At 36.4% G+C, this 18,393-nt stretch overlaps 1 protein-coding gene across 2 annotated transcripts in view; it reads left to right on the top strand.

The window, feature by feature from the left end:
* The first annotated feature begins 906 nt into the window (after nucleotides 1–906).
* gdpd4a (glycerophosphodiester phosphodiesterase domain containing 4a) overlaps nucleotides 907–18,393 on the top strand; it is a 31,815-nt gene continuing 14,328 nt past the window's right edge. For both annotated transcript variants that reach the window (XM_067389897.1, XM_067389896.1), the window contains exons 1-9: nucleotides 907–1,047; nucleotides 6,252–6,524; nucleotides 7,869–7,972; nucleotides 10,245–10,338; nucleotides 10,418–10,477; nucleotides 11,231–11,329; nucleotides 11,443–11,536; nucleotides 15,911–16,056; nucleotides 16,325–16,407. In XM_067389897.1, the coding sequence (XP_067245998.1) occupies nucleotides 6,342–6,524; nucleotides 7,869–7,972; nucleotides 10,245–10,338; nucleotides 10,418–10,477; nucleotides 11,231–11,329; nucleotides 11,443–11,536; nucleotides 15,911–16,056; nucleotides 16,325–16,407 (863 nt within the window). In that variant the 5' untranslated portion in view covers nucleotides 907–1,047; nucleotides 6,252–6,341. The remainder of the gene's footprint in view (nucleotides 1,048–6,251; nucleotides 6,525–7,868; nucleotides 7,973–10,244; nucleotides 10,339–10,417; nucleotides 10,478–11,230; nucleotides 11,330–11,442; nucleotides 11,537–15,910; nucleotides 16,057–16,324; nucleotides 16,408–18,393) is intronic.

The following is an 18,393-nucleotide window of genomic DNA, read 5'->3' as shown; positions in this document are numbered from 1 at the left end:
TCCAGACAAAAACATTGCATGCGGCGCCTGTGGAGTGTGGAAAGTTACTGGAGTGCGCAGCCGCGCTCGTCTCTCACAAGGAACGTCACGGCAGTGATTGACAAGCCAGAGGGCCAATCGTTTACGCGATGATCGCGTAAACGATTGGCTAATGTTTTTAAGGCCCTACCTCGTGCACAGATGATGTATATTAATAATATTCCTTTCAGTGCACCTAATAAATAGTCTTTTATCAGTTAGTAAACACAGTTTCAAGTAATATTGCAAAAATGTATAAAACAAAACATCCTCTTTAGCACCTTTAAAAAGAGAATTCTTTAAAAGAAAATATCTCCCTTTGCACTGAACTTTGAGCGTCGTAACTTTGCAGACGTTGTTTATGCTCAAACAGCAACATTACACACTAACTAAAGTTAAAAAAGTGAAATCATAATCAACCACCCCTTTAAATCAAATCTAAGTATTAAATCCAAACCTTTAATTTAACCATACATTTAAATGTTAATATTGCAAAAGATTTTACAAAAAAATATGAGTCATAAATATGGATGTGAAATGTAAACCCTCTCAGCTAAAAGTAGAAAACATGCAAATTAGAGAGCGAGAGAGAGAGCGAACTACCAACACACTCACTAAATGCCTAGAGACACTTCTATAAATATTATAAGATTGAACATTTTTATTGCAATTTTTGTATTGCTATTTTATTGCTAGATAACATTATTATTATTTTCTTTATTTATTTTTATTGACAGTGTTATTAATGCTTTGGCAATGTAAAGGTTCCTTTCTCCATGCCAATAAAGCTATTTTGAATGTTGAATGTTGAATCTTGAGAGAGAGAGAGAGAGAGAGAGAGAGAGAGAGAGTCGGTGGGCGGAGTTTATTGTGAGTGTTGTGGAGACAGACACTCGGAGATGTAACAGGTGTTCAGCAGCTGCTGTTCACAGAACACAGACGCTGCAACAGTCCTCTGTTCGATTCGGAGCTGCTATCCTATTCTACAGCCGATAATCAATAATAACAGGAATAACCGCTGAAAGATTGGTGAGTGAAACTACGTGTGAATATACGTGTCTTTCAGTAATATAAAATGAGCAGTTCGTACTTTGACGCGGCGTCATCGATGAGCCTGTAACTGTTTGAACTCATTATATACGGCGTGTCAGTCATCATCAGGTGTTTCATTGTCAAAGAAAATGAATGACTGAATAGATCTGTTACAGTGTTCAGATGCTTCTGGAAATGCAGTGAGAAAAAAAGTGAATGTCTGTTCAGTTTAAGTTGGTCTGTTACAGTGGATATATAGCCTACACCACGTTATTTGGACATTTTATGTACTGTAAGTTGGCCTATCATGGTAATAGTACTGTGACTGAAGTATCCTACTAATTATTAAGTACCATGGTGTATATCAAAATACCACAGTTTTACTGTCTGATGCCACCCTGCTACTAGATTTTATAGCTATTTTATAAGAACAGAACACTTTTTTTTTTTTTTTTGTCTGAGCAGCCAAAATAAGATAAATAAATCCATGTTTGTGTTGTTTTAATTCAAAATGGTTTGGTGCAAGAGGTTTGACGTATAGCTGGTAAGAGGATTGTCTGACCGAACAGGTCATTTCCTTCTTTATACACATATAGTTAAGTGCTGGTCTGTGAGAGAGATCAGGTAAAGTGTTAAATTTTCTTTTTTATTAGTGTCATTTTCTAAGTCATACATACTATTTGCTCATATTGAGGGTTAATGATTTGAATACATTTCAGTATGGTGTAACTGAATCTGCATCACCACTGGCATGAATGATATCTCAAATTGTGCAACTTGCTGGGCCAGTAAGTAACTACCTAGCAACAACTCAAAATACCCTAGCAACCACCTAGCAATGCCATAGAATCATCTAGAACAGCAAGGTTCTAAAATAAACACCCGTGTCAGCTTCACCATCTATAAAACCCCAGCATAGCAACGCCAGAGTCAAGGGTTTCAAGGGTTATCATGCATGAGCTGATAAAGTGTTTACCTTGACTGTAGTGTGGATTGCTTTGGATGAAATAAACAAAACTACATTACATAAATCATACAGTAATATTAGAAAACAACTCAAATTTGTCAACACTTTTCTCTAGTGCCAATGAAGCATTTTATTGAATCGACATTGGAAGGAGAGACACGGAGTGCATGGTGATTCAGGGCAAGAATGAACAATAGTCCTGCTGCCACTAACGGCTCTCATTATTTGTGTGCATTGTTTATTTATGTCTAAACAAAGCTTTGTGCCTCGATGAGCATAAAGCACAGCCTCTCTCTGCTGTGTTGTGTTTTACACCCTGTTGAGATGGCGCGTGAGAATGCTTTTACTCAGATTAATTAGACGCCACAACTCAATCTCCTTCACTCCTTCAGATATTAAACGCTTTTAGCCTCATGCACAGAAAACCAATACCATTTCTATTACAATCCATTTGCCTTCAGACTCTTGTTACTATGTGTTTACTGGTGGATATGGGACTGATATCTGTTTCAGTCATTTGACTGTTGGCCTGTTTAATGGACTGTTTAAAGTTGTGACGTAAGCAGTATTTTTTTTTTTTATTGCATTATGGCAGTTTTACTGTGTCATTTCTGCTAAAGTTACTTTGCATGCTTGATAGGCGAGGAACGTTTTTACTGCTGAGGTTTACTGTGCCATAATGGCATATTTCTCGGTCAAAGGACATGATAAAGATGTTGTAATATTTACTTTACATTCTGTTGTCTAATTAACTCTTTCAAAAGGATTTTTTTTTTGTATCAGGGAGCTTAAATCTCACTATAATAAGCAAATTGGCTTTATGTGAGACTGACATTCAGAAATGAGCATGGTACGGTAGCACTGTGTATTCTGGGTCGCAGTTAAGATGGCATGATCTTCTATTAGCTAATGAGAAGACGGGAGCTGCTGATCTAAACACTGTTTTTCCTCATGACAATCTATAAGTCTTTGTGTTCAAGTCTAGAAAATTGCAGTAAGGCTGCGCCCATGAAAGATTTCAGATAACTAGCTGTTATCAGTGTCTCCTCTGTGACGAGGGTTTTAGTGTGTAAAAGCATATTTCACTAAAATGATATTTAAAATATATATTTTATGAAGTTATACATTTGAAATACACATTAGAAATATATATATAGATGTGACCCTGGACAACAAAACCATAAGCGTCATAAGGGTCATTGTTGTTTTTTTAAGTTGAGATTTGAACATCATCTGAGAGCTGAATAAATAAGCTTTCCATTGATGTATGGTTAGGATAGGAGGACAAGAATGGCCGAGATACAACTATTTGAAAATCTGGAATCTGAGGGTGAAAAAAACAAAAAATGAAAATATTGAGAAAATCACCTTTAAAGTTGTTCAAATGTAGTCCTTAGCAATGCATATCCACTCACAAAAATATTTTTTTTTATATATTTACAGTAGGAAATTTACAAAATATCTTCAAGGAACATGATCTTTACTTAATATCCTAATGATTTTTTGGCATAAAAGAAAAATTGATAATTTTGACGTTTTGTATTAATATACAAATAATTTTGTATTGTTGGCTATTACTACAAATATACCCATGCGACTTAGGACTGGTTTTGTTCGTGGTGTGATATATATATATATAATTTTTTTTTTAAACTAATTTTTTTCATTTTTGCAGCCGCCTGTAATTGTGCTTTTAAAAGGCTGCCGTTCACAGACTGCTGCTTGATTTAATGGCTGCATCAGTGAGTTAATCAGTGGGTATTTGCAATATTTGTCAGTCAAACAACAGTGTGTTTATAATGTTTCTTTATATTCTTTCGGCTGAGAATAGATTTGATTAGGCAGCGTCTGACATCTTTGGCTTTTATTCATTGTTTTCTTAGTTTATGATTGTGCGACCCACCATGCAAAACTCAATTTCGTCTGTTATCTCATCTGCATAGTGGGTATCTTACATCATATTTTATCATTCAGGAAATTATGCCTTTGCTTACATAAAAGTGAATGACTATGAATCTTTTATCACTGACATTGTGTCCTAATAAGGTGTGATGCAAAGTGTGTATATATATAAATATAAATATATATATATAATTATATAATTTTTCTTTGTTGCATATATTATAATTTTTTTTTTGCATAAGCTTCACAAAAGAAATTTGAGATCTCATGCAGTAAATGTCTGTTTTTAGTTTGATAGATCAGTGCTGCCAGGTTTCAGATGTGTAAAAGATTCATAGCTGCATTAAGGTTGTTGGGTGAAGCTAATGCAACGTTCCCTCCTCGGCTACACATTCTGATGGGACACTTTCACTCAAGGACAGTCATCACCATGACAACAGCCAGTCAGGGTGGGGCTTAAGTGCAGGTATTCTCATCAGAGCTGTCCTCGACATCAAACTACTACAACACGAGCCAAAGACCTCAAGGATGTCTCTTGCTAATCGTTAAACCTTGAAGGCCACAGACACGCTGTACACAGACCACTCTGACATGTCTGGTTCTGTGATCTCGTTATTGATTGGTCTCTTCTGAGTTGAACAAATGATAACTTCACTGTGTTCTTAAAGGTAGGTTGAAGAGTGTTAAATGAAAACAAGGTCAAGATGCTGTTCTGACTCAAGAAATAAAACCGTATTAGTCATACAGCCTCCCTTAAATGTCTTTGCTTTTGCTGTTTGTTTTGCTGGATTTCAGTATCTGTCTTGTGAGCGTTCTGGATCACATCTCTTCTGTTTTTACTATAATCCGCTGCCTTAATATCTGCTAACCGGTTTAGCTGCTTTGTGAGGGGAAGCTGCTCTTCTCGTGTGTCTGTCTGGAGATCAGAGACGGGTCAGACGTTATTCCCCAGCGAATTCCCCTTACAGATCCTCTATCAGACCGCCCAGTCTGAGACGAAGATGATGACGATCCAGTCCATATCTCGCTGGATTAGAGTCATGCTATCATGGAGTATCTAAACAAGAAATGTAAATTTATCATTTAAAATAGACACTGCAATATTCCATAAAAAAGAATTGATTTAATGGTGACTTTAACTAGATATTTTTAGCAGGTTTTCTGACCCCACTGTGTAAACATTCATCTGTGATCTGTGTGTTTATGTGGAAAGGATGTGAGTGTTTGTGTGCTGGCAGCGCAGGGACCCATGGGAGGCCCCTAGAGATTGTAGTTTATTTGTGTCACGAGTGCTGTTTGTCAAAGGTTTTTGAAGGGTCCTTTGTAAACAGGCCTCATTCTGTCAGGAAACACAGTAGAGGTGACCTGTGACTGGAGTAATATAAAAGGTGCCATCGAACATTTTTTTACAAGATGTAATATAAGTCTAAGGTGTCCCCTGAATGTGTCTGTGAAGTTGCAGCTCAAAATACCCCATAGATTTTTTTTAATTAATTTTTTTAACTGCCTATTTTGCGCCCCTTTAATTGCTCGTGCTCTATCATTGCATAAACAAAGTTCACACAGCTAATATAACCCTCAAAATGGTTCTTTACAAAGTGTTCGTCATGCAGCATGTCTAATCGCGTAAATACAGTGTTTATTTTGATGTTTACATTTGATTCTGAATGAGTTTGAGGCTGTGCTCCGTGGCTATCAGCTAATGCTACACTGTTGGAGAGATTTATAAAGAATGAAGTTGTGTTTATGAATTATACAGACTGCAAGTTTTTAAAAATGAAAATAGCGACAGCTCTTGTCTCCGTGAATACAGTAAGAAACGATGGTAACTTTAACCACATTTAACAGTACATTAGCAACATGCTAACGAAACATTTAGAAAGACAATTTACAAATATCACTAAAAATATCATGATATCAATGATCATGTCAGTTATTATCGCTCCATCTGCCATTTTTCGCTATTGTCCTTGCTTGCTTACCTAGTCTGATGATTCAGCTGTGCACATCTAGACGTTAATACTGGCTGCCCTTGTGTAATGCCTTGAACATGGGCTGGCATATGCAAATATTGGGGGCGTACATATTAATGATCCTGACTGTTACATAACAGTCAGTGTTATGTTGAGATTCTCCTGTTCTTCAGAAGTCTTTTAAACAAATGAGATTTATATAAGGAGGAGGAAACAATGGAGTTTGAGACTCACTGTATGTCATTTCCATGTACTGAACTCTTGTTATTCAACTATGCCGAGGTAAATTCAGTTTGCAATTCGATGGCACCTTTAATTCATTGACACCAATCTTCACAATCTCTCTTTGTCTCTTGCAGATCCGCTCCTCCTCTGATCCTGATCCACCTCCTCCAGTTCCTGTCCACCTGTCTGCTCCGGGCTGCTCCATGCAGGGGAGCGGCTGATCTATGGGCCGCTCTCCGGTGCGCCTGTCCAGACTGAAGCTGGGGAAGCTAAAGGTGGTGCGGCGGCAGCTGCTGCAGCGCTATGAGCACCAGCCGTTTGTCTCCTGTCTGGCTGGCCTGTACGGCTGCCAGTGGAGACGCTACCAGCGTGCCAAAGCCCAGCCGGGGGAATGCTGCTGTAGTCGGGTGAGAAAACATGCTTGAAATCCCTCATACTGCTTTTACACTCCTCCTTATGCTTTGGCTGCAATGGTTTACATACAGGTTTTGTTACAATACATAGTGTGCTGCCTACCTTGACAGCATACACATTAGTGTATTAGTGCATTAGTGCATACACATTAGTGCTGCCTACCTTGACAGCATAATCATCATAGCACAGCATGCTTCTGGCTTGGGTTGCTCAAAGATGAACAACAACGTAATTCTGCTTTATAAGATTTATTATTTTGGTCATATTATAAGATTATAATTCTAGCAGTCTCAGTATGCATTGCATTGAAAATTATGAAATATAGATGAAATATATTTGAAATATATATAAATATATATTTAATCATTATATTAATGAAATGTATATTTAATAATTTTTATTTTACTTGAACATTAAAGATTTATATTCATCTTCATTACATTTGAAGAGATTACTCCCTGTAGGTTTCTCATTTGTCCCAGCACTCCCTTTTAAACCCTTTTTCATGAATTCATGTGTCCAAATTTACCACATAGTTAAAATACATTAACGTTTACATTTATGAATTTTGGCAGATGCTTTTATCTTAAGCAACTTAGCATACATTTAATCTGTTCAAGCATTCCCTGGGAATCAAACCCATGACCTTGGCTCTCTGTTCCTTTGCTTCCTTGAAAGCTCTGAAACTTTCTTCAGTAAATGCAATTGTAATGTTAATTTGATACTGATAAGTTACCATTATATGCATCAAGATGAACAAACTGCAGTGCATGCTGGTATTGAGTACACGACATACTGTATGTCAAATATTTCCATTCACCAAAATATATTGTTGTCTCTCAAGGGGCTTGTTTCGTGAAGATCTGTGAAAATTTTCCCCTGCTGAAGCTAGTCATGTCGCTCAATAGAAAGCACCTTATCAGTGCATTTTTCCTGTATGTGCTGATTAGTTTTCTTGAACACAGCAAGTGCAGCTCTTCATCTGCTGATGGGCTGCTTTCTAAATCAAGCTGTTTTCAGTGCCGATAAACAAGCTCCCCTTGGCGTCGTACACAGAAGTAACTCATCTGACTTTTAGGTGTGAGTTCAGAAGTTGCAGTATGACTCAGAAAGCATCATTCATTGAGTCATTTAAAACCAGCCGGATGACTCACTCTATTATTGCTGCACGCTGAGCCGGGCCGTCCTGTACAGCTCGAAAGCGACTATTTGAATTGCAAAGTTTGTGTTAGCCTCATGTGGTGATCTGTTTGATCTTCCTCTTGAATTTTCACACTGTTGAGTAACTGTGGTGTGGTGTGGGTGTTATCACGACTCATGATGGCTCTGTTTTGCAGTTGGAGTGTGGTAGTTTTGCTCTCCTCATCGTAACGTTTTTCCTGACCCTGATATTCCTGTACTTTTGGAGTGAGGCGCAGAATGACTACAATGACTTTGACTGGTGAGTGTCTCGGGATGGACTGACACACAATTAGAATGATCGGTCATTCAAAGAAAACCGTGCCATTTCTGTATCCCTATAGGTTACTAATAAAACAGTAACATTTCCTCATTGATTTGATTTAGAAGGCATTATATACATCTCCATTATATGTGAAAGGTTTTGAAAGTAAAATGTTATTCATTCACTATAGTTTTTGTCTAATATATTTTTAAATTATTTTCTTTGACATTTGTCCTTGCACTTTTAATCCCTGTTTCATTGGATTCATTTAGCAAATGTTTTTATTCGGAGCAACTTCAGACAAGGTCACATTGACTTTGAAAAATTATAGTTTGATCTTTCTGACATGATATTTAAGGGATAAAACAGTCATGGCGTAGTTCAAACACATTTACATTTTACATAACATTTGGCAGACACTTTTATCTAAACATTTATTCAGTTCATGTATTCACTGGGAAACGAACTACATTTTTTTTTCTTCCTCACCAACATTTAGATATTAAAGCTGAATAAAATGGCAACAATAAAAATAACTTGCTTGGTTAGCTGATTACCTTGGAAGTCCATGGATTTTGCCATCAGTTTGTACTTAATCATTATGATTATATCTAGTCAGCTTTCAAATGATGTGGTTAAAAAAAAGATACAGTTGGCACCAATTTGTGAGAATGAAAAGAAGGATGGATTAATTTATTGATTTAAAGGTGCAGTGTGTAAATTTTAGCAGCATCTAGTGGTGAGATTGAGAACTGCAACCAACGGCACTCATAGTACATGGAGAAGCTATGGGTGTCGTATGGCCGACACAAGACAGATGTCGTTGTCTGAGACAGCAGAGAGTAGCTAGTCAAGCCATGTGGTTTCTACTTACTTCTAACAAAGAACGTTCTCTGTTTCTAATAAACGAGCGAGTTATGATGTTCCCAATTTTAAGTAAGCAGAACTATCAAGTTTTGAGTTTGTAGTACTCATGCATGATAATTGCTCCTAACTTGAAGTACTGAGTTAGCTAACTCATACACTTTGATAACAATTAAAATAAAATACTAAGTTAATTAGTAAATACTTAGCTTTTTTATTTTGAGGTCTTCCAAATCAAATGAATTATATTTGCTTCACTGTAAACCCTATTAAAATGCCAACTTGCTAATTTGCTAACATGTTAACAATAGCATGGTATAGTACTTACTGAATGAGTACAGCCACTTAAATCATGTAACTTACCTGCTCTCAAACTAAGCCGCATGCCCACTTGTCACCATGATGGTAACTCTCTAAAAACCCACATTAACAGAAACTCTTATATACCATTATATAACACTTAATTTTAGCATTTACTCTCGCTTTCAAGTGCCATAGGCAAAGCATGCTGGGATATTGAAATCCCAGCCCAGTTTCAGTTAAACTTAAGTTAGTCTAAATTAAAAGAAATTAGTTCATACAACTCAAAACAATAAAACAGTTCAGTTTGTCAAAATATGTCAGTGTTGTGAACTCAAAAAGAAAAAGAAAGTTCTAAATACTCATAACAGTTAATTTAACTGAAGTAATTTGTTAAATTTAAGTTTGTCCTACTCAAAACAATTAAAGGGTTAGTTCACCCAAAAATGAAAATTCTGTCATTTATTACTTACCCTCATGCCGTTCCACACCCGTAAGACCTTCGTTCATCTTCAGAACACAAATTAAGATATTTTTGTTGAAATCCGATGGCTCCGTGAGGCCTCCATAGGGAGCAATGACACTTCCTCTCTCAAGATCCATAAAGGTACTAAAATCATATTTAAATCAGTTCATGTGAGTACAGTGGTTCAATATTAATATTATAAAGCGACTAGAATATTTTTGGTGCGGCAAAAAAAACAAAATAACGACTTATTTAGTGATGGCCGATTTCAAAACATTGCTTCAGGAAGATTCGGAGCACAAATTAATCAGCGTATCGAATCATGATTCAGATCGCGTGTCAAACTGCCAACGGCTGAAATCGCGTGACTTTGGTGCTCCGAACAGCAGATTTGATACTCTGATTCATTTGTGCTTTGATGCTTCCTGAAGCAGTGTTTTGAAATCAGCCATAGAAAGAGACTCATTCTAAGTTAATAAAAACATGGTTTCATTATGTAAGGACTTTCTACACCACTGAAAACATAGCTATGTATATTATATTGCATTTCTCCCAAATCCTTCCAAGTTTTACACACTATCGATTTAAAAAATTTTTTTAAAGGTACAATTTCTAAAAATCTGTTCTTTATTTCTGCAGGTTTAACTTCGGGAACCTGGGATTCTGGTTTCCGTGGTCAGTGGTGTTGCTGGTGGTTGCTGCCGCCCTCTTCACCTACATCGCCCTCCTGCTGGTGAGAACACTGAACAACAACAAAGCGTTTCAGTCTCTACTTGTCATCATAATTAATGCTGTGATCTTGATATTTGCAGGTACTAGCAGTGTGCCTTCTCTCTGAAGGACAGAGGCTTTACCTCCACTGGAGCCACAAGGTGATCAAAGAAACAGTCTCTTCATCATTCACTCTGCTGTGGATGACGTCTCATCTTGCACATTTGTATTCATTCCATATCTGCGTTACCAGAGAAACAGCTTCATATGATTCAGATTGTGTTGAACCAACAGTGAAAAAATGGACAAGTTTTCAAACGTTGCACTTTAAGTGTAATTTTGGGGGCTGCTGTAATTAATAGAAGATTTATTTTATTTTCTCCTTACACAAATGTTGTTGTAGTGGTTTTCGGCTCCAACATTAGCCGAAATGCTAATTTGCTGTGTTATAATGATTAAAGAAAAAACATTACATCTTATTTTAGAATTATTTATTTGCTATTTTAATATTTATTACATTTATTTTATGAATTTTTTAATCAACTCTAATTTTTGTAATTTCAGTTTTCATTTTAATTTTAGTAATTGTGCTTATATCATTTTTATTAGGTTTTTTAATATTTTTAATATTTTATTTATATTTTTATATTTCTATTTGCCTTTCATTTATATCTATTTTAATTGTATTTTTAGCTCTTTTAGTTCTTCAACTTATTTTATTTAATTTAGTTGCTATTAAAGCAACATTTCTAATTTTCATTTAAGGCTCGTCTACTTTTTTTACTCATTTTAATTTTTTAATATTATTGAATTTAGTTAACAATAAAAAACATTGCTCTCTCTCTCTCTAATTATCTAATTTATTTATCTAATCTATCTCTATATATGTTTTTGTATTTTTTGACTTTACACAGATTGGTATCCTGGTGACTCTGACCTTCTCCATCAGTGCCACAGCTGTGCTCTCTGACTTATGGAGCAAAGAATGGACGACGCTGCTCCTTTCTTTTCAGGTAGGTCTCTTCACCTAGCACAGCAATTGTGACAAACAATCTGATCAGCTTTCCAATTTACATCAAGTATAATTCATGCAGTGCATTTATGTATTTCCATTTTTGTTGTGCAGGTCACAGCACCCTTTCTTCACCTGGGCGGAGTTTCACTGATGACACTTCTGTCCTGGCCAATAGCCTTACACTTCTTCCGCATGAACAAGAGAGGTACGTGATCCTGTTTGGTGCTGCTGGCAACAAAAGAAAATGCATTGTAATTCTGGTCATATCCTATTTCAAGTAAAACATCTAGTTGTTTTTGCCAAAAAAGATTCTGGGCTGAAAAATGGCCTCTGCACCTGCTAGTCTCGATCCAGATGCCACTAACATCAAGGGGCCAATGGATTTGATAGTAGATGTTATTGTCATCACCATGTCATTAAAAAAAGCTGCTCGTTCTGGCTAAATTGATGCAGCAAAACTGGATTTCTCCCTTTATAATCGCCCAGTTTTGCACGGCATGACGCAATGCCACAAGCATTTATTTAGCATGGCACCCCGTTCCTATTTTTTTGTTGTGCTGCACATCAACTCAAGCCAAATTAATTTCCCTGTCCATATATTTAAAGGTGTTGCAAGTGATTTCGGACATTTTGCTCTCTTTAAAGTACAGGAAAGATATTAAACAAATTAACAAATCCTTCCCGTGACTTACTAATACGTCAGCATGTTTTACTAATTCGTTCCCTCGTTTTAAGTAACAAATTAGTAAATATTGGCCAAGATTTACTAAAATGAGAGAATATATATATATATTTATATATATATATATATATATAATATAAAATCATGGCCACGAATTTAAAAAAACAAAACAAAAAAACAAATATATAAAAATATATATATACAGGGCTGCAGATTAAAGCATTCCTGATTTGCTAAAAAGTGCTATTTTTGTGTTATTTATATACTATTATAGGCCTATTATTTATTAATTGTTTGAATTGGCGTTCATGGTTTTAGTTTTCATTTTAATTTTAGTAAAAAAAATCTAAGAAAAAAAAAAATAAATACATAGAAATACATAGAGAAACAGAAAAGATACTGAAAATTTCTGGAGGACAGTATCTGTTAATTTTACTGACATTTTCATTTTAACCTAAAACATAATGCAATGTGTAATTCAAAATACCGGTATAACACCTACATTTATTTGGGAAAATTAATACAGTACATTGGGCCTTTTTTTTTTTTTTTACAGACTTTTCTTAGTGTAGTAATTTCAGTAATTCAACTTATTTTATTTGAGTTTGTTAAAAAGAAAACATTTATAACATTTAAGTTTATGAAGTTTAAGTTTTTTTATCTGATATTTGTTTTATTTAATTTCAGCTTTATTTCAATTAACAAAATAATTATTTAATTATTTTAATTTAATTTAGATAACAACGCTGGGTAGAACAGACATTTTATCCATGTAATAATATAATTTGTCAACAAAAACCACGATGTCCATGTAGGTAATGGGCCAGTTATATAGTACCATAGTCAGTTACAACATTCTTGCTCTCAAGTCAATGAAAATGGCATCATTTTGTTGGTGTCAGTGACACAAATCCATTCAATGCTGTTGTTAACTCAGCTGTTGCATCTGTCCTTCCTTTTCACTGTGCTATTAGACTCCAAAAGCTTGTCCTCAAAGCATTGCTCGTTCCTGTCCTCCTTTTCCCTTTATCTTTTCTCCTGCTCTCTCCTCTCTCTGCATCTGGCTGATGTTCATGCTGAGTCATGTCTGCGGCTCTCTCGCCGCTTTACTGAAGGCATGACGAACGAGGCAGAAAGACAAATGCAGGACAGAGGCTAAGCTCACACCAGCTGCGTGACGCTCGCCTCCATCCAGAGACCGTCCCTTTGTCCCAACATCCCTCTCTCACAAAGACGACATCTCTCTCTTCTTGAGATGAGCCGTGCCAGTGTAGAGGTGACATAAACTCTCATTACAAGCGACCCAGTGGGTTCTGCAGTAACCGATTGGACCCTGTAATTCCAGTGTTTATTCAGGCTGCTAAATGATTGTAGCGGTATTGGCTGGGATGATGTCTTTTTTATTTAATTGGCAGGGCAGGGTGGCTTTGTGGATTTGGACATGATGGGGAATATGTTGGTGCAATTTTGATAAGAAGTTACAATCAACAGAACATGTTATGAATATGCCTGGAAGAGGGTGGCGGTCTGTATTGTCTTAATACATGGCGAGTTCTCTCTAAGGATTATAGCTGGAGAATTGCTGCTGGATCTTTGTAATTGTGGAAACTATTTTTCTGCTGGAAGTCCTGGACATCTTATTCAGATGCAAATACCAACAGATAAAAAATCAAAACCTGACCGCCTCTGCTAGAAATCTTATAATTAGCAGTGGTTAGATCATGCATCAGGACAATGATCCAAAAACAAACATCAAAATCAACCCAAAAATGGCTAACTAAGCACTAAATTAAGGTTCTGCCATTGCCATCCCAGTTCCCTGTCCTGAATCCTAAAGAAAATGAGTGAAGTGAACTGAAGAGAAGCAGCACCAGCATGGAGCTGGAATCTGAAGGATCTGTAGAGATTCTGCATGAAGGAATGGTCTCTGATCTCGTCAGTTACTCTCCAAACTCATCAGGAATTATAGGTGAAAACTCAGAGCTGTTATCTTGGCAAAAGGAGGTTGCAAAAACTATTGAATAAAAGGCTGCTGTTAATTGTGGCCAATGTACATTTATTTCATAATAAGACCCCCTCCCTCAATTTTCATTTATTTTACTAAAGATTTTCTACTAGAGGTTAGATTTTTGTGAATTTGATTAAAAGGATTAACAATGCCAATTTATTTTCACAGCCTTCTTTGTTCATATTCACCAAGTGTGCCAATAATTCTGACCATGACTGTATATGTAAGCAGTAAAATGGCCAAGCACACCAATGGCACACATTCCCAGTGGCCATTTTAAATAAATTAAATAAATAAATATTTTTTAAATTAAGATTTATTAGATTAGATTAGATTGACTAATTTTATAATTTTTTGACCAAATCAAATTTGAGGAAGATTTGGTCAAAGCTGTAGAACATGTTTGAAAAAGTTTGTAAGACAGAAACTTAAAAGTGCAGTAAGCGATTTCTGAGAAATGCTGTTGAAAGTGAATTGGACAGAGCACCACAACACACTTGTAGCCAATCAGCAGTAGGGGGTGTGTATACCAAAGACTATAGAATAACACAAGACGTGTCACTGGTATTGAATGGGAGAAAGTGTAACGCGCAATATGGTGGAATAAGTCCTGCCTTCTAAAGCCAAGAGCCAATCGCCGACTGGTAAAGTCATCGCGTCACTTCAGCGGCCGTTAGAATCACTGGTTTCTATAGAAACAGTCAGACGCGCGCCTCCGAAGAGAAGCGCATTTAGGTCTGCGCATGCGCATTAGCTTGATCCAGCCTGAAAAAAATAGAGTTTTTTTGTCATGATTCGAGCGTTTAGAAACTAAATTTATGAGTCGGTTGTTGTTAGATTTCATTGGTGATTTCAAATATCAAATTTAATCGTAAGGTTGACGAACAGGAGAATCTAATGTTTCCCCATTCAAAGAGATAGGAGCTGCATGATGCCCAGGATGCCTGAGAGGCGTTTCAAAGATGGCCGCCGAGTGAAATGACTTGTCTTAAAGGGACTTTGTGTATACTCCTGATGGGAGAGGAGAGAGAGTGAGCTAGAGGAAGATTTGAAGAAGGACTGTAGAAAGAGTGATTGCTGAGAGACGGTACAAAAGAGAAAAGGTAGGAAGGCAAGAGCTTTAGGACCTCTAACTTTCTAGTGCTGGAGAGGCCTAAGCGGGAAGACCTGAAAACGGATGCCGTGGTTGCGTTTCATAGAACCAAGATATGCTGCTGTTGTAATGTTAACTGTAATAACAGGACAGTTTTGAGTGTCATTGTTTGTTTGGAGCTGGTGTGCTGCTGGCAACTAAAAACCAACTTTTGCTTGTATACTCTTGTATACTCTGTATGTTCATTTTTTTGTTCTTGTCATTCGTTATCTTTTCTTATTTTTTTGAGAATCTTTATTTTGCTTCCCTTCAGTTATGATAAAGATTTAGAGATACTTACATTGCATGTTTGGAGCAAGGAGAAGGGTTTGTTTTGTGTTGGTTTCAAATATCAAGTGTTTCTTGATCTTGAGAAATCACTTAGTAAACCTTTAAAATCAGTATGTTCCAAGGAATCAGACAAATGTTTTTTTATTATTCTGGGCCATTCAATTCTGGTTATGAGCTAAAATTTAAATGAAACTGTTGGTGGCGCTAGAGGGTTTAAGACACCGACCCCAAAATTGTCACCTGGAATATTGAGACCCTGCCTAATCAATGTACAAAACCGTTGTATGGGGTGCCATAGTCTCCCACCCGAAGATGAAGTATCATTGTATCCTTGATTAAGCCCCTAATAACTATAATTCGATTTATCATACATCAGTGCAAAATGTTTTTATAACAGTTGGATTTGCCTTTCGTTCATTAAGATTTTGCATATATTAATTAAGGTATTTTGTGTGTTTTTTTTCAGTGAGGCAGGTGGCTATCCTCAGCTTGTACTTGGCGGTTCTTTTCACCCTGTATCTGGTGCCGTTGGGCATGTATTCCCCCTGCATCAAAGAGGAGGGCACGCTGGGGCCAGCGCCCACCCTCATCGGGCATAGAGGAGCGCCCATGGTGTGTTATTTTTACCTCCTGATATTTTAAGATCCCTGTTGTGAAATACTGAAAGAACACATGTGGATTTTGTGTGGGTTTAAGTCAGCATGCCATTTAAAATCAATGTCTGTTTGACTTCATTTTCAAAACTAAACTGGACTTGGATTTAAATTCTGATTCTAACTTAAATTTCTCTTATATTTGACCATTAATGGAAATATTAAACATTTGAATACAATTATAATGGTTAAGTTTGGGTTTGACGTTGTTAATTCTTCTCAAACAGCTTGCACCAGAAAATACCCAGATGTCCTTTGAGAAGGCTGTAGAAGCAGGAGGAGAGGGACTGGAGACGGATGTCACAATCAGGTAAGCATTTCTACTTACTGTATGATGTATACTGCAATGATTCAAGAAAATTCTTGGCTTTAAGACATGATTGTGATATCTAAAACTAATTTATTACTCTAAATCTTTATTACTCTTTCACCCTTCACTGAAAATGTAATATGCTAACTCTACTAATGGCAATTTTAAATATACTTACACTAGATTTAGAATCAGTTGATATTGCAGATTGATAAATAATGGTTTAAAATCAAATATAAAAATTGTATTTACTAATACTTTATTAAAGTTGCATCTGTTAATATTAGTTAATCCATTGTAAGTCAAGTATCTTGTGCACTTCATGTGAGCAGCATTATTTATGTTACTGACTACGAAAAGTAGTTCAGATCAGTCAATTATGAGGTTTCATTTAAAGGTGCCATAGAATGTCTTTTTAAAAGATGTAATATAAGTCTAAGGTGTCCCCTGAATGTGTCTGTGAAGTTTAAGCTCAAAATACCCCAAAGATTTTTTTTTATTAATTTTTTTAACTGCCTATTTTGAAGCATCATTAAATATGCGCCGATTCAGGCTGCAGCCCCTTTAAATTCTCGTGCTCCCCACCCACGGAGCTCGCGCTTGCCTTAAACAGCATAAACAAAGTTCACACAGCTAATATAACCCTCAAAATGGATCTTTACAAAGTGTTCGTCATGCAGCATGTCTAGTCGCGTAAGTATAGTATTTATTTGGATGTTTACATTTGATTCTGAATGAGTTTGAGGTTTTGCTCTGTGGCTAAAGCTAACATTACACACTGTTGGAGAGATTTATAAAGAATGTGTTTATGAATTATACAGACTGCAAGTGTTAAAAAATGAAAATAACGACAGTATTGTCTCCGTGAATACAGTAAGAAACGATGGTAACTTTAACCACATTTAACAGTACATTAGCAACATGTTAACGAAACATTTAGAAAGACAATTTACAAATATCACTACAAATATCATGATATCATGGATCATGTCAGTTATTATTGCTCCATCTGCCATTTTTCGCTGTTGTTCTTGCTTGCTTACCTAGTCTGATGATTCAGTTGTGCATTTCCAGACGTCCTGCCCTTGTCTAATGCTTGAACATGAGCTGGCATATGCAAATGTTGGGGGCGTACATATTAATGATCCCGACTGTTACATAACAGTCGGTGTTATGTTGAGATTCGCCTGTTCGTCGGAGGTCATTTAAACAAATGAGATTTATATAAGAAGGAGGAAACAATGGAGTTTGAGACTCACTGTATGTCATTTCCATGTACTGAACTCTTGTTATTTAACTATGCCAAGGTAAATTCAATTTTTAATTCTAGGGCACCTTTAAGGTTGTGGTGCTGCCTATGTAGACAGCAGAGCTAATATTAAAATGCCCAGTAATTTCCTTTCAAATTCATTCTCCACTATCAGCTCATGTCTATGACATTTCTGTGATCTACTGCTTCAAACACATGAACAAACCATCAATGGGCCATTCATTCACAAGGTCATTTCCTCTGGACAAAGGTCTGCTCTGGCCAAGAGGAGTATAAATAGAGATGTGATGCTAACCGCTCCTGGATGAGTCAATGCTCTCAGGTTAAGGTGATTAGCTGAACACTAATCCTTTTAGCACTGTCATCTTTACTGCATGAGCTACAGGGAGCTCCATAGGAAGCACGAGGACCAACTCATATGAAGGAGTGTGTTGTCTGTTTGCAGCTTATATTACGCAGGTTTGATGACTCAACACTGTCAGTCATGTATTTATCAGCTATATCTGACACACGTGGTGATCGCACATGCTCAGGAATACCTTACTGTATCTGGAGCAATTTCTTTAGCTTTACGTAGAAAATTGTTTTTTTTTTAATACATGAAAACAATACATTTTGTGCAGTCAATTTTGAGAGAACCCAGTGGAGCATAAGTGGAAAAAAGCAACAATTAACTCAAAAATGTTTTTTACACATTGCTTGGCATTTTATCTATT

Source organism: Chanodichthys erythropterus, chromosome 7, assembly GCF_024489055.1.
Source record: "Chanodichthys erythropterus isolate Z2021 chromosome 7, ASM2448905v1, whole genome shotgun sequence".
Taxonomy (NCBI): domain Eukaryota; kingdom Metazoa; phylum Chordata; class Actinopteri; order Cypriniformes; family Xenocyprididae; genus Chanodichthys; species Chanodichthys erythropterus.
Note: the sequence above shows the minus strand (reverse complement) of the source record. Positions and strands in the feature narration are given on the sequence as shown.